Source organism: Lacerta agilis, chromosome 8 (genome assembly GCF_009819535.1).
Source record: "Lacerta agilis isolate rLacAgi1 chromosome 8, rLacAgi1.pri, whole genome shotgun sequence".
In the NCBI taxonomy this organism is placed as follows: domain Eukaryota; kingdom Metazoa; phylum Chordata; class Lepidosauria; order Squamata; family Lacertidae; genus Lacerta; species Lacerta agilis.
The window spans coordinates 62,644,369-62,670,241 of NC_046319.1; the positions used below are offsets into that span (position 1 = coordinate 62,644,369).

Sequence of the window (25,873 nt, forward strand, 5' to 3'; positions counted from 1 at the left end):
CAAGTCCACCCAGCAACCAGCTTGTGCTGCTGAATAAACTCTGTGTCCTTCAGCCTTGTGGGCTGAGAGAGAGAAATGCACCAGCAGCATAGCTTTGGGTGGTTGGGTGGCAGGAAGGAAGGGGTGACCCCTCCTGTTTCTTTTGGCATGGCTTGCCTGAGAGCTAAGAGATCTTCATGCACAACGTTCCTGGTTCAGGGCTGTCATTGGCTGGCCAGTGTTGGAAAGAAACTGACCCTGGTCCCTCTGAAAATTTGGGGAGCAACCATAGTTCTGCTCCAGGGCACAAGCTTTTGCATGCAAAAGGTCTGAGGTTCAATTCCTGGCCAAAGGAGAAGAAAACTCTGCTGGAGAAATTCGGGAAACCTCTCTGTCCATTTCACACGCACTCAATAATAGATCTGTTCCTTCCTGTTTTTGCATATGTAAACATTCACGTTTAAAGTGTATGCATTTGTTTTATACACATTGTTTTCCCCAAAGTGCATTTTTCTGTCCTTTTCAATGCATTTCCTCAAAACACTGCCTTTGCACATGATTTTTGTGTGTGAAATACACCCGCTGCACCCCCCCCATGCATTCTTTCAAACAGATCCAAAACTTCATCACAGAATTCAGGGAAATGTGTGGTCTGAAAGCTGTCTTCCAATCTTTCTCGAGGGCCAATGAGTCTGGATGGTTGGTTTTAAAACAAGAACTAAACATATTTCTCCTCCGTTCCTACCTGGAGAGATGCTGGCAGTCAGAAGAGACATTGCTGGACTAGTGGGACAAATGGTTTGACATGGTGCAAGGCAGCTTTCAATCTCTCTCCTGCATTGGGTGCCTTGACCAAGATGTTAATAAGACAATTAATGCAAGCTGGAGAATACATGAGCTCGGAAAAGACAGCCATTTCTTAAGGTAGCTGAAATTTATTTGAGGGAAGTTTTCCACTTCACATTGTGTACACATGTTTATTTTCTCCTCCTCTTGCCTCTGCTCAAGCAGAGTGTGTGCATTTTGTTTTTGTTTTTTGAAACAGTGCAAAACCCCATTTATGAGAGGGGAAACTGGGATGAGAGTACACATTCTGAGCAATGTCCCTCTTTTTCAAATCACCTTTAGCTCTCCTCTCTTGGGCAAAACACAAAAGTATTCTCTCTCTCTCTCTTTCTCCAGCCTGAGATTTATTTGCAAGGCCTTGGCAAGCAGGTCTTTGGGGTGAGGGAAGCTGGCCTTTGTGGATGCAGAGAAATGGCGACTCCCTTTTACAGAGAGCCTGACTCAACAGCTGCAAACAATGCAACAGAGCCAGCGTCCCTGGCCTGAGGAAGCAGTGGCATTTACGTCAGGCCCATTAGTAACTTGGTGCTTGGTGGCTGAGAGGCAGAGGAGAGGAAGCAAAGGCATCCCAGGAAAGAAAGCCATACTGAGCTTGAAGGTGGGGAAACAAATAGGAAGCAGGCAAGGCAGGTCCCCAGCTGAGGCAGTGAGAGCAGACCTAGACATCATAGTGGCCCTCTCTGGAGGAAGCCAGTGCAAAGCATGATGGGACAAGGATCTGCTGTAAGAGAGCAGCACAGACACGCCCCCCCCTCTCCTGCATGGAGGGGAAAAACAAAGCTGGCACTGGAAAGCAGCTAAATTTAGCCTGTCTTCTTGCTAGCTCTTTTATGAACTGCAGCTTTTGGGTTAGAGCCGGCCGAGGTACACAATTTCAGCAGCCCATCTGTCGACTGATTTCACAGTGCCTTCCCTCTGCCCCCTTCCAATCCTTAGTACCCTCTCGGAAGGTGAACCAGGTAGCAAAAGGTAGGTGTGTGTGTGTGAGAGAGAGAGAGAGAAGGAGAGAGAGTGCATCAGAAAAAGGTAACATCCCATGCCAATCTTACTATTGCACATATTTGGGGCTTTGTCCAAATCTCTCACACTCAGGAGCCCCTAGTGGTTAAGTTCATGGGTGTTTGTGGGATTCACTCAGTTCTCTTTTCCAGTCCGTCTCAGATGTGATTCAGGGAGCCTCAAATCCGAGAACTCCGTCTTTTCACTTTTATTTGATTTAGAAAAGTCGTTTAGATCCCGCCTTTCCAGATTCAAACCTTTCTAGGCTGCTCACAACATTAAACAGCAAAGAATATAGTTAAAAGGCTATCAAGCCCTCAGCCATTAAAATGTGCTGGCTTCTAAGCCCACAGGTGGGAAGAGGACTTTCCCTTCATTAGTGAATGTATTAGGGAGAGGAGAAAATGTGGAGGTGAGTTTTAAGATTTTAAGGGCAGAACCAGGCAGATGGAGGTGGAATATTTGTTCTACCTTTGCAGAACATAACCAGCAAGGGAGAGGGTGGGTGTGCAAACTTCCTTTTCTTGAGGGCTTACATTCTAAACTAGCCTTCACCAACCTAGTGCCCTCCAGATGTTTTAGGCTATAGCTCCCATCGGATGAAGGGATGCGGGTGGCACTGTGGTCTAAACCACAGAGCCTCTTGGTCTTGCCGATCGGAAGGTTGGCGGTTCGAATCCCTGCGATGGGGTGAGCTCCCGTTGCTCGGTCCCTGCTCCTGCCAACCTAGCAGTTCAAAAGCACGTCAAAGTGCAAGTAGATAAATAAGTACCGCTCTGGCAGGAAGGTAAACGGCATTTCCGTGCGCTGCTCTAGTTCTCCAGAAGCGGCTTAGTCATGCTGGCCACATGACCCGGAAGCTGTACGCCGGCTCCCTCGGCCAGTAAAGTGAGATGAGCACCGCAACCCGAGTCATTTGCGACTGAATCTAATGTTCAGGGGTCCCTTTAGCCATATCAAATCCAAACTCTTCTTCTTCTTCTTCTTCTTCTTCTTCTTCTTCTTCTTCTTCTTCTTCACCCATCGGATGGCTAATTGGAATCCAAATACATCTAGAGGCTGTCTGAATTGTACGGTTGCCTATTTGGGACAAATTCCTGACTCCTAAAATGGTTCTTCAATATGAATGGCCACCCCACACCCCTGTTGTAAATTTCCATTCTTCGTTGTTTAGAGGTTATCCCAAAGACCCAACTTTTCACACTGATGTGGATTTGTCTGGGTTACATTCCCTGTTATCCCAGAATACACCACAGCAGGCCATGCTGAATGAAGCTTTCGGTCTGAGAACAGTGTCAAAAAATGGCACTTTATCAGCAGCAGCTCTGCCAGAAGCACAGCCCCCTCTTTTGCTCCACGGGCATCTCCCACGCTTCGTGTCTCTGTGCATCGTTCACTGTCACCAGTCAAACAGAACCGTGGTCTCTGTTTTCGAGAGCCTCCCCAAACAGCTGCCGAATTTATGTTTGCCAGGTAGCAGTTCTTTACTTGGGGGGGGGGGAGCAAAATATGCACACACCGCAAAACAGCAACTTAAAGTTATAGGCTCCAGCAAAGGAAACCCAGCAGCTTAGGGGACTCTCGTGGACCCATTACCTAAGATGAATCACTTGCCATCTGTTTTGTCTCCTAATTATATATGCAAAACAAGAGTTATTCTGGCAAATAGTAAGGAGTGAATGAAAGGAAGAGCAGTAGAAGGGGTTGAACATTGAAATGCAATAAGAAAGGCAGAGACTGTGGGGGATTGCTTCTGAAAGCCTCGCTCAGGTGGTCCAAAGCCTAATGGAATGTATTCTCTTGCATCTACCAGTGTTAGTGTCTAGATTCCATATATAAAGAAGAGCTTCAGGATTAAGGGAGCCTGGAATCATTAAGGAACACAACAGGCAGCCAAAAATGCATCAAAACTGTAGAGAATGTGCCTTGAAACCGCTTCCATGTTTCAGTCTCCTGTCTGGAATCCTAGAGCTGCTGCCAGTCAGTGAGAACAATTCTGAGCTGGGTGGAACAGTGGCCTGGCTCAGGGCTCACCAGGCTTCCCTTTGTGCTGTGTTTCTAGGCACAGCTCCACACTTTAAAGCCCCGGTACTTCCCCCACAAAAGCCTGCCCTTTTCTGCTGAATCGGAGCAAACAACAATCTGTAGGAAACCTGAATTGCCATTGGTTCCGATTCAGCATAAAAAGAGTACATCTTCCTGGGGGAAGTGCGGGGGGGGGGGAACAAAACAAAACACAAAAAACCCTGCTCAAGAAAGCCTGAGGCAACCCAAAGGTATGTGTGAATGATCCCTCAGTATAAGGCAGCTTCTTGGGTTCCTATGCTTAGAGAAGGAATCTTAGGCTCTGACTATCCTCAGTCCTATGCCTCCAGGGTGTAATCATTCTGCAGAGTATCAGTGTTGTGTGGTGTTGTGTGGTGTGGTGTGGTGTGGTGTTTTTAAACACCCTTGAAAAGCAGCAGGGGACCCCCACCCCTGCCACCTGTGCTACACTGGTCCACCATTTCAAGAACCTTTTATTAAGGCTGGGTGTGCTACTGGCTGCCTGTTCTCCTGCTATGAAAAGTTGATAACATTGTGCTTACTAAGATCCATTAACACTCACCCACCTCCCAAAATAGTAAACAGCAGAAGGGTTATTCTGCTCTTTCAAGGCATACTCTCCTCTTGGGACATCACACTCCTGGGATCTGAGAATAAAATCAATTTCTGCTTAGCAGCTGGAAATGATATTTCTCCTTACACACATCTCCTGAGGGCTAGAAACTTTAAAAGAAAGCCTGAAAGTTTTAGGCTTTCAGGATACTGAATGTCCTGTTGGAGATTGTACCCCTTTCTCCATTGCATTGCATTGCATTGCACCACAACACAAACATACTAACGTTCTGGTTATAGCTATGTTTAATGGTCCGATATGCATGATGGTGTTGATGAACTGGAAGGAAGCTGAGCTCCTCCACTGGTCCTGAGAATTTCTGTTTTCTATGCAACCCTGTCCATGCTTCCTTGTTGCATCTGAGGATCAGCCCCGCAATAGATTGGTTACTGCTTTGGTGTGATCTTCCTGAGCCAGCCAGAAAACCCTCTCTGTGTATTTGGGCTTGATTTGCTTGTTACTGCTGCGAAGCCTGTGCAAAAGTACAGTATCTCTTTTTCCAAATCTGCCTTATCATCACATAACCTTAGCTTCAGTCTTTGACCTTCCATCCCATTCTCCAAAGCATTGGAGCTTGGGAAGAACTGGCTGGCTTATGACCCCCTTGATGACTTCTGTCCTCTGACTTTGCTTCCTTTGCTTTGTTTTCTAGAGCAGCCTCATGCCAGTCTAGATTCTTCCATTCTGGTACCTGGCTCTTCTCACCACAAAAGCCATTTAGATCCCTTCCAGTCGGGATTCAGGCCTCACCATGGGACTGAAACTGCCTTGATTGCACTGGTCGATGATCTCCGGCAGGCTAGGGACAAAAGTGAGAGCTGTTTCCTAGTTCTGCTGGATCTCTCAGCAGCCCTTGACACCATTGACCATAACATCCTTCTGAACCGTCTAGAGGTGCTGGGAGCTGGGGGCACTGTTGTACAGTGGTTCCGTTCCTTTCTCCTGGGCCGTGTCCAGAAAATGGTGTTGGGGGATGAGTGTTCACATCCCTGGGCTCTCACTTGTGGGGTGCCTCAGGGTTCTGTCCTCTCTCCCATGTTTTTTTAATATCTATATGAAGCTGCTGGGAGAGATCATCCAGGGTTTGGGCTGGGTGTTCATCAGTATGCAGATGATACCCAGCTCTACCTCTCTTTTAAAATAGAACCAGTGAAGGCAGAGAAGGTCTTGTGTGAGTGCCTGGAGGTGGTTGGAGGATGGATGGCGGCTAACAGATTGAGGCTGAATCCTGACAAGACAGAAGTACTGTTTTTAGAGGACAGGGGGCAGGTGGGTGTGGGGGACTCCCTGGTCCTGAATGGGGTAACTGTGCCCCTGAAGGACCAGGTGCGCAGCCTGGGAGTCATTTTGGACTCACAGCTGTCCGTGGAGGAGCAGGTCAATTTTGTATCCAGGGCAGCTGTCTACCAGCTCCATCTGGTACGCAGGCTAAGATCCTACCTGCCCGCAGACTGTCTCGCCAGAGTGGTGCATGCTCTAATCTCCCGCTTGGACTACTGCAATGTGCTCTACATGGGGCTACCTTTGAAAGTGACTTGGAAACTGCAATTAATCCAGAATGCAGCAGCTAGACTGGTGACTGAGAGTGGCTGCCGGGACCATATAACACCAGTCCTGAGAGACCTGCTTTGGCTCCCAGTATGTTTCTGAGCACAATTCAAAGTGTTGGAGTTGACCTTTAAAGCCCTAAACAGCCTCGGTCCTGTACACCTGAAGGAGCGTCTCCACCCCCATTGTTCAGCCCGGGCACTGAGATCCAGTGCTGAAGGCCTTCTGGCAGTTCCCTCACTGTGAGAAGTGAGGTTACAGGGAACCAGGCAGAGGGCCTTCTCAGTAGTGGTGCCTGCCCTATGGAACGCCCTCCCATCAGATATCAAGGAAATAAGCAACTATCCTACTTTTAAAAGACACCTGAAGGCAGCCCTGTTTAGGGAAGTTTTTAATGTTTAATGCTGTGTTTTTAATATTTGATTGGGAGCCGCCCAGAGTGGCTGGGGAAACCCAGCCAGATGGGCAAGGTATAAATAAATTATTTATTTTATTATTATTATTATTATTATTATTATTATTATTATTATTATTATTATTATTATTATTATTATTTTCTTGCCATGCTGTATTAGCCAGACAGCCTCCCTCTGTACAGTAAACTGTAGAATCATACAGTTGGAAGGGACTCTGAGGGTCATCTAGTCCAACCCCCTGCAGTGCAGGATCTTTTCCTAATGTGGGGCTCAAACCCGTGACCCTGAGATTAAGAGTCTCATGCTGTACTGACTGAACTATCCCAGGTCCAAGGAGGCAAAAGCCCACAGCACTCGGTATTCCCAGGCGGTCTCCCACTCAAGTACTAACCAGGCCTGACACTGCTTAGCTTCTGAGATCAGGTGTGTTCAGGGTAGTATGGCCATAGACAAAACATGTTTTGATCCAATTCCTTTCACAACACGGGCAAAGCCGCCCGGAAGGGCTGTAATGTCCAAAGACCACGTAGTCATCAATTAGGAAACATAAGAAGTTGCCACCTAGCTCAGTGTTGTCAACACTGACTAGCAGGGCCTCTCCAGGTTTTCGGGCAGAGAATATTCTCAATCCAACCTGGCAGTGTCATTGGGGATCGAACCTGGGACTTTCTGCATGCAAGTCAAATGCTCTACTGCTGAGCTACGGTTTCGTGTGAGGAGGGACATAAAGGCAAATAAGGCTATCACTGGTTACTAGCCAAGATGTCTATGTTCTCCCTCCACTGTCAGAGGAACTGTGGCCCTGAATACCAGTTGCTGGGACTTTACAGTGGGAAGAGGTTATATTGCACTCAAGTCCTGCTTGCAGGCTTCCCATGAACATATGGTTGGCCTCGGTGAGAACAGCATGCTGGACTAGATGGGCCATTGGTGGGACCCTGCTCTTCTTATCCCGTAAGGGACCGTACTGAGTTACTTTTCCCTTTGATTACCAGTAAATGCCAGGGATAGGCCCAAGCAGTGTGACGGATGCAGGACAATTTCTTGCCTTGGTAGTGAAAGGGGATTTTCTCAGTCTGAGAACTGGGTGTTCATGTTCCGTAATGTACGGCCCACTAACCCAACGAAAGAGGGCATGAAGAACTTTTATGTGGAAGTCCTGCTCAATATCTGTTCTTATGCTCAGTGCTACCATCATCCATCAGTCTGCCTTGAGTGACAGATAGCCAGAAATTGTTTCAGAATCTTAAGGACTAGAAACTTGCATCCTGTATAGCAAAAGCCGAGAGCCTCACAATGCTGGAGTGTCTACCCAGTACCAGATGCTGCACTTGCACAGTGTGATCGTACAGTACTCGGTGCCTTTGGCTATAATGTGGAGGAGGAAGCCAGGTCTGTTTTGGACTGTCCTTCCATTCTCACCATTTAATAATATATTGAGATTTCTTGATCACATCTACCTCCCATGGACTACATTCAGAGCCTCAATTGAGTAAGCCCTCCCTTTCATAGTTATTTTTTAAAAGGCAGAGAGCAAGCAAGATCCTGCCCTTCCCCACCCTCTCCTGTGTCTTTCCCCTTCTTAGTGGGAAATTCTTGCCTCTTCCTCCCATCTCAACTAGGGAATGAAGCCGCCTCCCAGGAGGTCCCGTTCTTGAGTTGTGGGGGAGAGGAGAAGGGGGGGTGGGGAGGCTGGAGTGCCTGTGTCTGCCATTTGCTGCCTCCATGGAGCCTGAAACTGTTAAACTAATTAAAGATTTTCAGCGCCAGGATTAATCCTTTTGCAGGGTGGTTATTGCGAGCCCAGGTAGTCGATTAGTTCACCAGGCGAGGATATTGGATTTCTGAAAGGCAAGTCAGCACTCTTTGGGGGCTGTTATCTTTCCAAGGCTCCAGGGGTCAGGAGGTAGCAAGGAGAGGTGACTGCAATCTTTCTCACTTGCTCTCTTACACACACACACACACACACACACACACACACACACCCTCCCGCTGTCTCTTGTTGCTGTGCTTTTGGCTGTGCCCACCCGTCTCCCTTTGCAATCTCATGCAAGCTGCATGGCCGCCTTCTCTCCTTTTAAGTCTTTCCCTCAGTAAGTCTCTCTCTCCCCCCCCCCCCAGCGCATATCCTCCTCTCTCTCTGCTGCCCCCACTCCACTTGTTGTCCAAGCATCTTTCCCTTCTCTTGTGTGGTCTCTGCTAGAGTTTTGTAACTGGGTTGGGGTGGGGGTGGGGAGGCGGAGAAGAGAGGAATACCCCCGGCCAACACCCCAGGAATGGCGAAGTCCAGAGATCCTAATGTGAAACATGTGGCCGCTGCCTGCGGCTGAGCAGGGGAGGTGAAAGGGAACACAGCGCAGGGAAAGAAAGAGCAGCTTGTTGGCTAGCCCAGCCCACCCCCCTCTGCGCCTTCCCTCCTTCCCTCCCTCTGCTGTGGCCCTCTTCCACCGTTCCCTTTCTGGGGCCAAGCCTTTGAATGCTTGGCGCAACCAGGCTTCCGGCAAACGGAGGACTTGGGTCCTGGCAGTTCCCAGCGAAGGGCCGGTGGAGTGATTTAGGTCAAACCTAGACTGGGCATATGCGGCAGCATGTCGGGCCCGTCATCCCAGCTCCTCCCTCTGAGCAAGCAAAACGTGGAGGCTTGGAGGAAGAGGATCGGCCTGGCCTGGCCTCGGTCCAGCGCACAGGGGCCATTCCCTGAGCCAGAAGAGTGAGTCACCAGCCTGTTCTGCTGGGGACTTGGCTCCTGCCCCTTTCCCAGCAGGCCATTCTGCTGCCGAACATGTCTGCGTTTAGGCTGGCGGAACTAGGAGAAAGGCCGGTCTCTGGCTTGTCTGATCACTTGCCATTGAATGGGGTAGAAGAACGTCCAGTTAGGGCCAGGGCCAGGGTCCACTTACTGTATTGTAGGATGTGTATTACGGCTTCAGAGCAAGACTGGGCCCTCTCAGAGACTTAGAGGCCACCCTAGCACAGACTTCCACGCATGTATCGCTATTCAGATGCAATGCATTCTCAGGAACACATTGTTTTTGTTAGGCGAACGTTCGCATAACAAGTTGACAGTTGGTAGTAATTCCTATGAGAAATTTTCTAATGCGTTCGCAGCCATGGAAATTTGACCCCCAAATGATGGGGCGAAACAGGAAACCCCTACGAAACCTTGTAAAAAGCAAACAAGGAAGGGGGGAAAATACTCTTATTTGTCCCATCTCTCCCCCCCCCCAACATTGTTTGCTGCGGACAAGCAAAACACAAAAAAGCAAGGCTTGTTTAAGGCTGCATATTTGTTTACAGTATTACACACAGGTCTGGCTGTTTGTATATCTGAATCAGTGGTGTGTATAGTGAGCTTTGGGTACTAATTCATCGTATTTGGATATGACTTTTGTATAACAAGCATATAGCAGTGCTGTAGCTATGGGGGGGGGGCTAGCCATTTATTTATTTTTTTGCAACAGGTGGAGCCTCCAGAGAGGTGCCATTGGGGATCCCGGCCTGTGTATGTTTGCATGCAAATGCATGTGTGTGCGTGCTAAACTGGGTCTTTGCCCAGATGAAATAAAGCCTAGTTTTGTCCCTGAGTTTTGATAATAGGACCTGTGTGTACATTGCTTCCTCCACCTCCAATGCTGTTGGACCACAACTCCCATTATATATGTGCTATTTTGTATGAGGTGTATTATACAAGATTAACTTTACTCCAGACCAGCTCACAGCTTCAGAGAAAAACCGGGGCCCCTCTGAGTCTTAGGAGCCACAGCACAGCCTTCCCCAATACATTGTCTCCCTGATATGCACAGGTGTCTGGTTGGCCACTGTGAGGCCAGGGTGCAGGAGGGCCTTTGGCCTGATCCAGCGGGGCTCTTGCTATTTTATGATGGGGTAGCCTCCTCCCTAAGTGGCCTTCCAGTGGGGCAGGGTGGTGCGACAGGTTTCTCTCACAATTAAGGGCTGTTAGTGGGAGACAGAGAGGCCTGCCCGTTGAAGGATAACATAGGCATTTTACTGAGGCTTCTCCAGGAGAAATTCCCAATGGAAAGCATCTCCTATGAACTTGTGTGTATGTGTGTGTATGCATGGCATGCATGCATGCATGCATGCATGTGCTTGAATTCTCAGTCTCAAGCACCAGAAATGTTGTGGGCTGAAGGAATGACTAATGCAAGCTCCACATGGGACTGTGATGACAGACTCTCAACAAGCCAGTTCAGGGTATAGGAAACTTTTTTTGCGGGGGAGGAGGCAGGAAAACATCTTGGCCTTGGCACCCCTTGCCACACACCTCCTGAGACTGCTTCTGTCTGGTTGGAATGTATCATTGAGCTGTGATAATGCCTCTTGCTTGCCTGCAAGGAGGAGTGTGTGCAAGTGTGTAAATACTTCTGAACGTTTGCGTAGCAGGAGAGTATAGCCGACTATACAAAGGTAAGAGTCAAATCCATTGCCCCACCCACTTTTATCTCTGGTCTCACCTGCCACCAGCATACAGCCCCTGTCTGCCCAAATGTTGTCTATGTAGGAATGCGGCCTTCAGGCTGAAAAACGTCCCCCAGCCTTCCTATAAATTGACAGGGGCAGCCGGAGAAGTGTATGGGTGTGGTTGTATGGGGACATTATTTGTGTATGAATACTTATGTGCATTTATGTCCTCACATAGTGCTCTGGGTGTGTATGTATGAGAGAGAGAGAAAGAAAGAGAGAGAGAGAACATTTGGGTACGCAAGTGAGTGCAAAAGTGTGTTGTGCGTGCAGTTTGAGTAATTTCATGTGTGTTCTTCTATGTGTGCTCTGTGCATAAGGCCCTGCAGTTGGAATCCTTGGTGCATCATTCTCCATACATGCCCCCCCCGGTCCATTTTCCCATGCCCTGCCTGCATAACCTTGCGGGTTTACTCTTTTCAGGTGTGTTTCTTCCACATGCCTGCTTTTGCATGGGTACATTGCTTTCAATATATCTGTGTACACATGTGCAAGTGCCATGTCACTCTGAGGGGATTGGAGTGGAGATGTTTCTGAATACATGTCTCTTTTTGGACATGCATGTATCAGGCTCTGACACACATTTGAGCACTGTTTGGATTCTACAAGCTTCCCCGCCCCTGGTGTAAACAGGCACTGAGTGAGCTGAAGCCAAAAGGGTCCCTGCAGATTTACTCTGCTTCCCTTGTTGCCCTTCATCCTGTAGAAAGGAAGACTCCTGGGGTCTGAGCTGTTTTTTCAGTCTTTCCACGTTCCACTTGAATTAAAAGGGAAGTGGGGAGGGGGAGAAGGGGGAGCATTGGGCACCCACAGGCTGTAATGAAAAGCCTTCTGTGAGTTTCCCTCCCTCCCTCTCTTGTCTGTCTGTCTGTCTGTCTGTCTCCTTCCAGCTCTGGGCACATTAGCAGACACAGATGAGACTAGACCAGTCTTTCTAGTGCTGTTTCCTTGTTCCACGTTGCCCTTTGGTGTAACTCTGCACCCTCCCAGCCTGCAGCAGCAGCTCCCCACCGATGCTGGGGAGGGAACCATGTGCGTGCATTTTCCTGCCAGTCTGGATTGATGTTGCCATGCTAATCCGGGTGCACAGAGCAGGCTGGCTTGTGGGATTTGAGGTGTGCTGGGAGGGGAGCTAGGAGATAGACAGGGGCACAAACAACACAAGCTCAAAGGTGGAGGCAGGAGGACCATGCCAACCGCGAGGCAGGAATGGTGGGATACAAAAGGGCAAAGGTGCACCAGAATAAAGAGGTGATTGCGACAGCAAATCCACCCATAGATCCAGAGCGAGGGCTTCAGTTCAATAGCAATAAACCTCATTGGGTGTGGCAGAAGGGAAGACGGCAAAAAGAAAGCAGCACTCAGTTCAGGAAGGATTTATAAAGTTTTTTAAGAGAATGAAACAGGGCAACAATTTTAATAGAAAGGGTGAGTCAAAACAACCTAAGCCAGAGGTGGGAACCTGATTTCCAACTTCCATAGTCCCAGCAAGTGGTCAGGGATAATGGGAGTGGAATCCAGCAGTATCTACAGGGTTCTGTATCCATGGCCAAGGCACAGGCACACAAACGTAAGAACTGCCTGCCTGAATCATCCAAAGGTGTGTTCAAAATTCTCTTTGGCTGCATTCAAACAGCACTTTACTCCATTTCTCCGACATCTCCATATGTGATCTTTCACACAGCCAGAAAACTAATTCTGAGAATCTAGTGGAAGCTGGGTGCTCGTTTCCACATTTAATCACTTCCAGAAAAAGTCCATTTGCAACCCGGAAAATCACAGGTTGAAATTTGGGGTGGCCAGCATGGTGGCACACAGTTGTTTCCTGCCGTTATGGGGGGGGGGATGCACATGCACATAAAACATGGGATGATGGCAACATATCCAGTGACGTCTGCTGTTGTGTCACACCACACCCCCTGGTGTGAATGAAATTTGGCACAACATGACAGTATATTGGCTAAAGAGCCACAACTCCGTAATGAAACGGGGACAGAAGTGCTACTGTTATAAGCTGGAAAACTAATGCAGCAAGCTCCCTGTCTGAATGCACCCTTTCTAACAACAGCCAGCCAGATTTGGTTGGCCACATCTCAATGGTGAACCAAATGCTTCATATGCAGAAAGAATGCCTCAAGTTCAATCCCTGGCCACCTCAAGTTAAAATAGGGGCAAGAAATCTTTTTCTTCCTGAGGGCCACATTCTGAGCAACTATCCAAGGGCCACATGACAGAGGTGGGCAGGCCAGGGGGGGAAATGGGCTAATAGACTAGTTTCCGCACACATTCATACCTCACTCTGTCCTCCATCCAGGCAAGCAAAAGACATAATCACAGTTCAGGGACATATTCCAGCCATGATGTGGGATGTAGCCTGCAGAGATGGGAGATGGCCTGGGAAGAATCTTGAGAGTTGGAGAGGCTGCATTGTGCCCCTGGGCATGAGGTTCCCCCCCTCCATTAGCTTAAAGGATTTTGGAAAGCAGGTGATGGGGGAAAAAACTCTCTTTTCCTTAGACCCTTCCAGTAACAGTCGATGTGAAGATCTCATACTGGTCCACAAACCACTGGAGGTCTGTGAGTGCCATCCAGGTGGTCCACAGAAAAGTTGCAGAACAGTAAATGTATATATATCGGTACTTGGCAGACCTGCAGATGATTGATTTTTTTCCTGGCAGAGATCAAGGCTGTTTTGATCAGGGCTGGATTATCAGACAGGCTAACAAGGCCCTGGGCTAGGACCAGTGTTTTTTTTGACAATGTTCAAGAAGTTCCCGTATGTTCCCCCACCCACCCACCAGGTTACAGAACATCAGTTCATTATCCAATAAAAATCCATTTGGTTACATCTCAGGAAATGTTAACCATTTCTCCTGTTCATTTTAAACCTGACAGAATTCTATCTGACTGTCTTTAAATGTTAAGCAGAATATGGCAGCATGACCCTATTAGCAGTCATGGTCAGTGAACCAGTGTGATGCAGTAATTAAAGCCATAAAGCTCAGTGGGTGAACCTAGAGCCAGTTGCTATCCCTCAACCTATCGCATCTCACTTAATCTTTGTAAAGATAAAATGAGGAAGAAGAACTATGTTAGCACCCCTACACGTTTTGAGAGGAAAAGTGGGATATAAATAGTGTCTATTAATAATTGCAATAATAATTTCCCATACCTGCATCAACTCCCAAGGCTCAGTAGATGGTGCTAACTTCTTCGCAGGATCTGCCACCAATTTTTGCAGCTGCGGATAACTTTAAAGCCATTTCGTTTCCTCCTCTCCTGACAGAATCTTTCCAGCGCGTACCAGTCGTATAAACATCCGGTTCAGCTGGCAGCAAAATACCTGAAATGGCTTCAAATTTTCTTTTCTTTTTCTTTTTTCCACATGAGCTGTCCAAAAAACCACCACCGCCGCCACACACGCACAACAACAAAATCTTTCCAAAATCCTAAGGACATAATCGAAGCAAAATTCAGTGCTGTAAAGACCCACAATTTAAGCCTACGCTTCAGTGCCCCAGTGAAATCTACAAACGTTAGAAGCACTTAACATTTTGTCTGGTTCGTGGCCCATGATTTGCATCTGAGTTAGCACTGGCTTTGAGGTGTGAGATCAAGACCCTGCTTCAGCCAGGGCTCACTGGGTGGCCTTGGCATGTAAGGGCACATGGCAGCTGCTTGCACTCCTGGTTTGGCACTGCACAGCTGGAAACAGAGGACTTGTCTCTGGGAAAAAATCAGGTATCTCTCCTCCCAGGACACCCTACTGCCAAATTCAGAGAGCCAGCTCTGCAGACAATATTGCCTGCATCGGCCCTGCTCAGTCATGCAGAAGGGCAGGGCTGATGCATTCTGTAGCCTCTATGGACCAGTGTGGATTAGGCCCATCACAAGACCGCAGCCAGCTTCCAAAAACAAGCAGTCATAGAGGTAGCATGGATTGCTGTGTCTTCTGCTTTGGTTCTCCATTGGTAAAATGGGAACATGTTGGGTCTATCTTAATGATTACAAGCTCAGAGATGCAGCTAACATTGGTCCTCAGGGCTGAAGTCCAGGGCCCACAGATCAGTCCCCCTTCCAAAAAAAATGATTAACCTGAGAGTGGCAGATGATAGAGGCAGCAGCAAACAGGACCAATGTAATGACCTGGGCCAGCACTGCTGTTCTGGCACTCACACATTCCACTGGCTGGGGCTGACACTAGTCACTGCAGTGTAGTATCTTCTTATTCAAAACAAACAAACAAAACATTTTATAGTCAGGGTTCGGCTGACAAAGCATGTGCATGATTACAGATGCTGACTTTATTGTGTTTGCTTTTCAAATGTATTATAATTCTCTACAACAAAATTGTGCTTTCCCCAAAGTAAATGTGTTCAGGGCATCAGGGTAACGGAAGCAAACTCCATTTTATACCTGCAGTCATGATGACACTGTGATTTAAGTGAGTGTATAATGTGAAGCTGCACATGTTCAAGAGATTCCCCCCCCACACACACACACACCTCTTAACATATCAGGAATGTACAGGTAGATGTACAGTAAGGCTGCAACTTAAGTGCATTGAACTTCAGTTTTATGCGTGTGGCCAAAAATCCTATTTTTTAAAAGGGGAGTTGTTTGAGGTCATGGGGGAAATGACTTGGGCAATCCCACCCACCATTGAATCCAATGGGTTTTGAATATACACAGTTTTGGCTTTAGGCATGATCCCTGGAACATAACCCCCGTGGATGTTGCAGGCTTATTGTAGTTGCAAAGTATATAATAATGATGTGAGTGGTTTTCCCTGAAAACAGCAGGACAAGGGGAAGTGTGGATGAGCCCTCAATCTGCTCTCAGTCCATCCTCACCTGCCTGTCTTTCTTACAACCAGCCCAGCGGGTGGATCTGCCTGTCTTTGGCTCTGGCTCCATCTATTGCTGCTCTCCCTACTTGTTCCGGTGGACACCAGCCCACCCCTTCATTCTCAGTTGGCTCCTTACTGGTAGCCTCTTCTATAAACATTAATGCTTAGAATTCATCAATTGTTTTACTATTTTTTATGCGTTATTGCCATGATACAACTGAGGTTTGTCTACCTTCCTTTTGTGCCACACTGTGCCAACTTTCCTTTTGTCTGAGATGCCACTTGATAAAGCACTCTGAGATATGTTTGTCAAATGTAAATGAATGTCTATACTGGGCAATTCACTCTCCGCTTATCTTGATGGCTCACCTATTTCTTTGAAGTGTCAAGAGATCTCGTTAGTATTGTAGTATTTCTAAAGGGATTTATGTTTTGAGATCTACATAGTAATTGAGTTTTAGCTCCAGAGGAAATTAATTTTACTAACCGCCTGACCATGAGAATCTGTTCAATGTTAAGAACCCCATCATTTTTCAGGTCACCCACCTCTCCCAAGCATCGGAAGGGGATGGGAAGGGGGAAAGACAAAGGAAGGGTGGAAGACTTGAGTTTGTCTGGATACTTGGAAGCTGCCTTTTGCTTTCTACGATATAGGCTGCATTTACTTCAAGTCAAAGAACACTGGGTTCTTAGCTCACAAAGCCTCTGTTCAGATGCGATGCAAAACCACGATTTGGTTCTAGGTGAACAAGCCTTCCTGCTTCTCAGATTTGTGTACAGTGCTATACCTCGGGTTAAGAACTTAATTCGTTCTGGAGGTCCGTTCTTTTTATTATTACTATTATTAAGGATTTTCTTGTTTTACAAAGGTATATGCAATGTCTCTCTCGTATTTTTCCATGTGGCATTTTTACACATCAGTTTCGTTTGTTGAGACATTAGGAAGAAAGGGGGGAGAGAGGTGGGTGGGGTGGAGAGATGGGTGGGGTGGGGTGGCGATGTTTCTACTTTACTTAATATATGCTGGAGGTCCATTCTTAACCTGAAACTGTTCTCACCCTGAGGTACCACTTTAGCTAATGGGGTCTTCCGCTGCCGCCGCACAATTTCTATTCTCAACCTGAAGCAAAGTTCTTAACCCAAGGTATTATTTCTGGGTTAGCAGAGTCTGTAATCTGAAGCGTCTGTAACCTGAAGCGTCTGTAACCCGAGGTACCACTGTACAGTGATTCCCGACTTCCCAATCCTAATTTAGGGTATTTTAATATTTGTTGGAAGCCGCCCAGAGTGGCCGGGGAGACCCAGCCAGATGGGCTGGGTACAAATAATAATAATAATAATAATAATAATTATTATTATTATTATTATTATTATTATTATTATTATTACCGTAGTTTGCTTTTTTGTCCAGTCAAGCTATGGGGTTGTGTTTGTCTGTAAATCAGGATCACAAACCAATGTGTCAGTTACAGGTAGGTAGCCGTGTTGGTCTGCCATAGTCAAAACAAAAAAAACAAATTTCCACCACATATGATAAAATGTACATTCCATTTATTTACATTTCCAACACTTGTTGGATCCTTTTCTGTACATTTCCATTTTAATGTCTTGTGTACTTCGCATGATTTCTTTGTCTTGTATGTTTTTAATTTTACTTTACTTTCTAATGTACAGATTTCTAAACCTTTTTTCTCAAAAGTATTTCTAAATTTTATCCTAAAAATGTGTATTTTTATATGCATTTTGGTACCATTTTTGAGCAGAGAAACACATCTCAAAATTTTAAGATGACTAACTGTTGATTAACTATATTCATCCAGGAAGTCAGTACATACCGAAATCCACAAAGAATGAATGAAATCATCAAGCGTCCCTAAACTGTAGTTTGCCTCAAACTAGATCTGGGAATTATGCACAAGAGAAGGGAACATGTGAACCCGAGCCTTCTTATTCATACCACATCAAACCTGTAATGGCATTATTTTTGAAATTTATTAATAAAATATTTTTGCCCTGCCTTTTGACTTCACGTGCCCATAAGCAGCTCAAAATCACAAGTTAAAAATGTAACTTTATGTCCCCAGGGTATGGTCAGTACCTGGATCGGTGACTACCTTGGAACTGCATGTATGCCATCTTTGGTTCTGTTAAGGAAGAAAGTGGGATATAGATGTAATAAAATAATACAATAGAATAGAATAGAAAGAATAAAATCAAAATGTTTGTCAGTCCCAAGAACTGGTAAAAAAGAGAGGATTTAACACTTGAAAGTCATCAGAAAGGAGACCATCCAGGCCTCCCAAGGTAGGAAGCTGCACCATCTGGTCATGCCCACCCAACTGGGCTCCTGAGCACAGCTGTAGGGCACAGAGCAAAGCTTTCGTTGAAGAGAACCATGTGAGGGAAGGCTGACCCTTCAAATACACTGTTTAGGGCATTGCATCTGGACATTCCAGAGGTGCTGTTTTATGACCTAAAAGCCGGAACCAAAAACCAGAGAAGGAGGAGTTGGTGTGCAGAGGCTTTCTTTTTCTTTTTTAGAAGTCAGCGCCTGTAACTCTGTGCTATATTCAATCTTTTCAGAAATAGCGCCTTTCTTTTCTCTGTAAGTGTGTTTGTGATTCTTCACATTTCTTAGCCTTATAAAACCTCTGGACATGCTACCAAGTTGAACTGTGTTTCCAGTTGGACTTCCTCTGTGGATTAAATAGAAAACCAACAGTTGGGGTGTGTGTCTTGATAATGGATTTCCAAATGGTGGGTGAGGGCAGTGGTGCACACAGCCAGTGTAATGTTCTGCCAGGACTCATTTCTTGTGGCCATGCTTGCTGGGGCTAATGGGAGTTGGAGTCCAGTGGCACCCAGAGAACCACAGGTTCCCTATCCTTGCTTCACATCAGGAGTGGTTAACCTGTGGCTTTTCAGACATTGCTGAACTGCAGCTCCCATGAACCCTAGTCAGTGTGCCCAGTGGCTAGGCATGATGGGAGTTGTAGTTCAGCAACATCTGGAAAGGTAACAAGTTCTCCACCTTGGCCTTAGATAATGTTGCATCTTTAAATAGTCTTACAGGGAGGGCTCTTTGGACAGTGTGTGCTGTTTCACTTACTTCAGTGTGTGGTAAGCCAGCCCTGTTGCATTGGGGGCCTTCTTGCTGAGTCTTCCGCCCCAAAGTCCTGCCCTGACAGCATCCAGATGTGTGGCACCATGGGCACCACCAACTTTTATTTTTCTTTCGGATTTTGTTTATCTTCACTCTTCCTATAGTAGGAAGAGTGAAGGAAACAAGGGGGTGGGGAGATCAGAAGTGGTTGGAAGAATGAATTCCATTCCTTTAAACGCCTGTGAAGATGAAATCATTTTGGCAGGAACAGTTTTTCCCATCACTGCATAAGAAGCAGCAATTGCAAAAATTCTCTTCTGTACAGCAGTGAAAGATACAGGAGCATTCTCTGCATAAGCAAATATGGGGACCACATGACATTTTTTTAAAAAAAGGAAATAAAGTGAACCCCATGATGTATCATCAGGTTACAGGTGGCCCCTGGGTCTGAAAAGGTCTTCATAACCCCAGCTCATTTATTTGGGAGTTGTCTAAAGCCAGTAACAGTAAACAACAAGGCTATAGAGAGCATATGAATTTGGGTGCAGCCGAGACAGTGTGTATGAAAGGCAAAGAGAGATGCTACATGGCAGGTGTGGAATGTCTGTACGTATTGCAATGTCTGAGAACAATTGTTCATTTCCTCCCCACGTCAAACTCTTGGCCAAAATTCATACCACACCTTGATTTAAATATTGGTTAGGGTTATCAGAGGCATGATAAAACAGATTTAGGCACTAGATCTGGCCCCCAGGCTGCCGATTGGCCACTCTTGATCACTCCTGATCTACCTCGCCAAGTAGTCGTGAAGCTCCTCGAGTTGGAATTTTACGTCCTGTTCAATAAATAGACACACAGATGCTTGCCCGCAAAATAGCACACATCCAGGCATGCGAGCAAAGGTGCAAAGCTGCATATCACCAACATTTAGTGACTCAAACAGGGAAAACTTGCACAGAGCATGCATGCCCCCCATCACACACACACACACACACACACACACACACTCACAGACACAGCTTGAGACAGCAGGATGACTGTAGCTAATAGAGTTTGGCCGATCCCCCTGCAGGGCTATGATGAGATGGACAAAAAGGAGAGAGAGAGAAGGGAAGGGAGGGGAGGGGAGCCAGACAAGGAAGGAAAGGCCAAGAGAGCCTGGGCTGGAGATGAGGCGGATCTGATGAGTGACAGCCAGCCCTGGCATGGAGAAGGATGCACGGACATTTTGTCTGTCTGTTTATCAGGGCTGCAGAGACATCTGACCCACAGCATAATCCCTCTGGGTCGAGGTGGGGTTGCATTCTCCAGGAGCCAGGCCCCTTTGTGCACATCTGTTATAGACCAAAGCCAAGCCTCCCCACACCCTTTCCTTTTTTTGGTGACCTTGAGCAGGAGCCATCTCAAACCTTGGACAGAGAGGCGCAGGGTCCCCCCTTATCTGGCTGTATCCTTGGTACAAATTTGTTTCGAATCAGGGAGGTTGTGATTCCAGCGGGAGGGTGGCAGCAGGGAGAAATGGCTGCGAATATGGGTGGGCATGAATTGGCATGGTATTCTCTGTACCCTGGACGACACAGAAAATAAATAACCCCAAGATGACCTGTATATGTGTTATTAGCAGTACAAAGTACAATTCAGCAAAATGTCTTCCTGCACTTAGTGATGCCATATACATAACTCCCCTGCCTCACTCCCCCCCTCCACTATCTTTACAAGGAGGCAGCATCAACTTACTAAAAGCCTGCAAGATTGGACAGTGAGGGGGGAGGGAGCGATACCACCACCCTTTTTCCTTTTGCCCTGCCTGCCACCACAAACATTTGCGCATCTGCACTGTCACCTGTACATCCATAGCCAAAGCACTGTTGGGCCTTTGTAGTCTTGCTGCCCACCACTCCCGTTGAAATTAAATTTCCTGGTTATTATTATTAATATAAAAAAGATCTGTCCCTGCGTCGTCCTTGTACCTTCTGCCTGCTCTGTCGCTGCTTCACACGCCCGGGTCTGTGTGCTTCCATTTAACAGATGGGAGCTCCATCGCCTGCCAGCCCATTGGACTGGAAAACGGAGCCAACCCTCCAGCTGAATGGTTCCCGCACAGCCAGGGCCCGGGGCTGCGGCAGCCCAACAACAGCGAGGCGGATGGCAGCGAGAGAAACTTCAGGGTGAACCTCCACTGCAAATACGGGCGGCCCAGGTAAGCAGGTGGGAACAAGGCAGAGAGTGGGCCCTCTCCGGTGCTGCTTGCCCCCTGCTGGTATGCAAACATGCTTTTGTGTGCGTGTTTCCAAAATGAACAGGGAAATACTTTGCAGCCCAGGGGCCACATTCCCTTCTGGACCACCACCCGTGTGCCAATAGTGGGTGGGGCCAGTGGCAAAAGGAGGTGGAGCAACGAATGTAAATTTCACCTTTGTTCATGAGAATCCTGATCAGAGTTCAAGGACACGTTCCGGCCAAGCAAAATCACTTAGTGGGGATGTGAAGCAGGGGCAGTAGAGGGTGTGGTCTGGAGAAGGAGTGTGGCCCAGGGAGTGTTCCAAGGGCCAGTTAGGGAAGGTTGGAGGGCCGCATCCAACCCCTGATTCCTGAGGAGCCCTACCACTGCTCTAAAAATTCCCTATCGATTTGAGCAGGCAAGCTAAATAGGTGGGGGATGTGGGTTCAGTGGATTGGGCTCAAACTCAAACTTAGTCTATGTTTTCAGCAGCATCAGATAGTTGATTGGTCTCTACCACTTGCAGACCACAGAGGGATGCCAATTTTGAAAAGGCTTATCCAATGTTTAAAACACAGAGATCTATACAGAGTTCCCTGAAAGCAGAAAACTAGCAGATCAGAGAGGTCTTGACCTAGCTCTTTGCCTGCCATGCTAGTCTTTTATGTGCAGGGAAAGTTTGGTTTTTTTAACTTTAGTGTATGGAACCATTAAGAAAAAAGGTGTCGTCATGCATGCTGCCCCAAGTAGTGCCATGCATTCATCTACAAGTATTTTGCCACCCTTTCTTCTGTAAATTTGTGTAGTGTAGACCAAACCTCAGCCCAGGCAGTAGAGCTGTGACTTCATGATGCTTTCACTTCCTAGACATGTCATGACTCGGTCCCGTGTTTGCCACTTCATAAGCAAATATCGTCTTGATTGCAGGCTTGCGTATGTTGTTTGTTGGGAGGGAGCTGGGCCTCACTGCATGCCAAACGTACTAATTCACCATGCCAGGTTGCTCACATTGGTTGACCCTTAACCAAACCAGGTGAAGGAACCCCTGAAATAAAAGTACTGCAGATAAATAAGTGTGTGTGTGTTTGCACATGTGTGCGTGCTTAGAATCCCCTGGCTCTCCTTTGCGCCATGGCAGGAAATACATTTTAATTCCTGTGTTGCTGTATTTGTGGATGCCTACTTTTCATACAGCAGAAAGGCTTTTATTACCAACTCCTAAGTAGCCCTATGCATTTGAGACCATGTGTGGTGTACAAGTGGAAAGAGGATTAGATTTAGACAGGGGAGAGTCTAATCCCCATGCAGCCACAAAGCTTGCTTTCTCAGCTTAACCTACCTCGCAGGATGGTTGTGAAGATAACATGTCAGGAAAAGGGAAAACTTTGTCTCATTGGAGGGAGGAGATACATTTTGAAGCACAGTGCAACCAGACGTCTAGGAGATTTCCCAATACTGATCCTGAGCATCAAAACACAAGGCTGCAAACAAACTATTTAAAACAGCAAGAATAACAAGGATTCTTGAATCTCTGTATAGACCTCTCCTGGCTGCCTTAGGGACTAGAAACTTGGGTTTTTCTTTAGAAAGTGAGCAGAGTCTGAGAATTCTGAATGTTCAGTAGTACTGGGTTTATTCTTTGCACAGTGTAATTATTGAATATACACATCCCTGTTCTTGGCTCCCTAAAGAGCCCACCCTTTCCTCCTGTTATCTGCAGCCCTTTTGATAGAAAGGGGGAGGGGGCTGAGAAAGTGCTCTAGAAGAGAGAGATCTTGGTTCCTCCAACACCCTCCCTCCCTGCTGCCCTCAAGGGTTCTGTGGATCCCTGCTGTGCACAGCTACTGCCTCCCTGACCCTTCTCACTCCACATCTGGCCAAGAGTTGCCTGGAAACAGCAAAGCAGAGGTGGGGAGGGGAGCGAAAGAAGGAGTGTTCTCACAAGAACGGGGTGGGAGTGTACGGAAAATCAGGAGGAAAGCCAGGTCTGCTGCAGACATGGGTGTCCTTCCTTCTTACCCGTACTGGACAGTGTCAGGAAGTTTGGAGGCAGGGGACGGAAGAGTCGGAGAATCTAGAAAATGAAGCAAAAACAGCCCTTTCGAAAAAATCCGAGCAGTGGAAGGGTGATGGTCCTTCACTAAGTGGGGAGGAGGAGGAGGAGGAGGAGAGAGGAGCCTGCTGAACGGTGCAGATGGCTCCTGTAGGTGCAACATGGCAAAGCCTGCCAAAGAACTGAGGTCACTTCCTGCAGAGGCTCTCTGAGCTGTGGAGCCCTCCTGGAGCTGAGCGAGAGGGAGGGAGAGAAGAGAAGGCTGTGCTGGCTGGGGCCTGCAGTGGAAAAGGTTTCAGTGCCAAGACTGAAGGGAAGAGGAACAAGAAGAGGCTGGACATACAGTATGTGAAACAACATGTGAAAGATGTTTATGGGTGGGGGTTTGAGAGTGCAGGCATGGGAGGAGAGAATGGAAGGAGGCTGGACTGCCTCCCGGACTGCCTCCCTCCCAGCCACCCAGTTGAAGAGGCACATCTTGACCCACACTTCCCCATCTCCAAAAATATGATGTGAGCCTCTCTGAGTGATAATGCAACATAGTGCATACCTGTGGATCCGCCATTCCGTTCTCTGCCCTTCTTGTTTCATGAGGAATGGTGTGCATTGGGAGTCAAAGCCATTAATGCCTTCCCCCTCCCCCATGCAGGTGCCCTGGATATGTTAACCCTTTCCCATAGTAGCATCTTTCCAAATATAAATAAATAGCTCAGAGTACCCATCACCTTGCATGAGGTGGTAAATTGCCCTGTGATCCTCAGATGAAGGGGAGTGTAGAAATGTAATTAATGATAATAAATAATCCAGCCAAAGTTAAGCATTATTTTAAAACAATTCCTGGGATTTAATTCCCATATTGAAATCTGTAGTATTTGAAAATATTTTTTAACTGTGCCTTGGTTGAGCCCCAAGGGGGAAAAGTCAGGATAGCTTGCCACTTATCATTTACCCATGCACCCTTACTACATCAACATATTATGGCTGAGCAGAGCTATACCTCCCTTCCATTCTATTTATTGCAGTGCTGTATTTATTTCAAGTGGAAACTGCAGCAAAATTTTGCAGTGTGAAATGTTCCTGTTCAAAAAGCCTGCCAGCCATGTCCTTCAGGATACTATTCTCCCTCCCTACTAGTTTTCTCTACCCCCCCCCCAGCCCATCAGGATTCCATGCCCATAGAGCACACTCCATCCTCATTGAACTTTTGTTGGGAGTGCCTTCCCCACAACATCAACCAGAATTTTTCTTCTTCTAAATTTGTGTTTGTTTTTCTGTATTCTTTGTTGTTGTCACTTCTCTCTTGTGCATGGGTGGTGCTGTTTTGGCTACAAAAGGATAAGCACTTGGAGAATGCATTTGCTATTAGTATATAGCAGGGGTGTGGAACTTGCTGCCCTCCAGATGTTGCTGAGCTGCAGCTTCAAACATCTCTGACCATTGACCAAGCTGGCTGGGCTGATGAGAGATGTCCAACAATATCTACAGATCCATAGGTTCTGTACTCCTGGTATATAGGATGTATCTGATTGTTTTATTTCTTTAAGATAGTTGCATGCTGCATCTCCCGTTCTCAGAACAGCATGAAAAACCAACACTTTGTAATGCAGAAGGCAGCTGTAAATTAATAGCATTAAACAGTGTGCAATTGCATTTTTGCAGCACAGAGTGGGACAGGGAGAGAGGAGGCATTCTGTTGAGCTGGGCTGGCCTGTTCTCAGGGGAAATCTTCTTACGTTCTGCCCTTGCTGTGGCTCAGCCTCTTTCTCCAGCACCAGGCCTGAAACCACCTCAGCCTCCTTTTAGTGCAGCCTGCAAGCCTGGAGCCGCTACCCACCAGACTGGAGCCTGAGGGCATAACCACATGGCATTTTCCCATCAGGGCTTGGATGCACTCATTCAGAATGGCAACTATGCCAATCCCCCATTGGTCCACATGGCAGACTTTGCAGGATGGAGATGGGGATCATTGGGTCAGTGGATGTGGCGCAGTCCACCCAGAGAAATTACATTAACCTTGGTGGGGGCTGCTTCCCACTTCTAGCTTAGCTCTTTAGCAAGAAATTCCTTCAACACGTTCTTGTGTTTCTCAGTTGTGCACTGCAATATTCAGTCACAGTATCAGTGGAAGTGTCAAGACTAGGCTGCATTAGTGAATCTCTCTGAATCTAGATCTGGAGAATAACATTTCCAGTCCAGGACCCCTATGGTCAGGAGCTGGGTAAGAGAATTTACCGGGAGAGGCAAGCGGCCATTATTTATAGTAGGCCAGGCCAGAGGCTTTGTACTACCTACTAATCACAAGGTTTGATATTTCACACTCTCTGTTTCCTGAGTCCTGAAGAACATGCGTATGGCCCATCTAGCTCAGTATCTTCTTCTCACAGTGGCCAACTAGTTGTCTGTGGGAAGCCTACAAGCAGGACCAGAGTTCAACAGCACTCCCCCACTTGTGAGCCCCAGCAAATGGTATTCAGAGATATACTGCCTCCCAACAGCTGAGGCAGAAAGTAGCCACTTTGGCTAGTAGCCACTGATAGTCTTATCCTCCATGAATTTATTCCTACTCTTTTAAAGCCATGCAGGTTGGTGGCCATCACTACTTCTTGAGGGAGTTAATTCCATAGTTTAACCAGTGCAAAGACCTTGCTAGGTCACAGATGTCAGAAACAGCTCTATCTGTGTGCAGTTGCTCCATGTGGTGAATCACAAGTTGTTCCT

General features: G+C 47.0%; 1 protein-coding gene and 1 pseudogene across 6 annotated transcripts in view; one reads left to right on the forward strand and one right to left on the reverse strand.

Annotated features, from left to right (window-relative positions):
* The window catches only part of AHDC1 (AT-hook DNA binding motif containing 1), a 181,960-nt gene that overhangs the window by 139,726 nt on the left and 16,361 nt on the right, over positions 1-25,873 (forward strand). For 5 of the 6 annotated variants that reach the window (XM_033157892.1, XM_033157893.1, XM_033157890.1 and 2 more), the window contains exon 2: positions 20,910-21,081. In XM_033157892.1, coding sequence (XP_033013783.1) covers positions 20,910-21,081 — 172 coding nt within the window. Of the gene's footprint in view, positions 1-20,909; positions 21,082-23,422; positions 23,500-25,873 lie in introns of those variants that run through there. The other variant, XM_033157895.1, reaches the window with a different exon arrangement.
* LOC117052515 lies at positions 6,790-6,898 on the reverse strand (annotated as a pseudogene).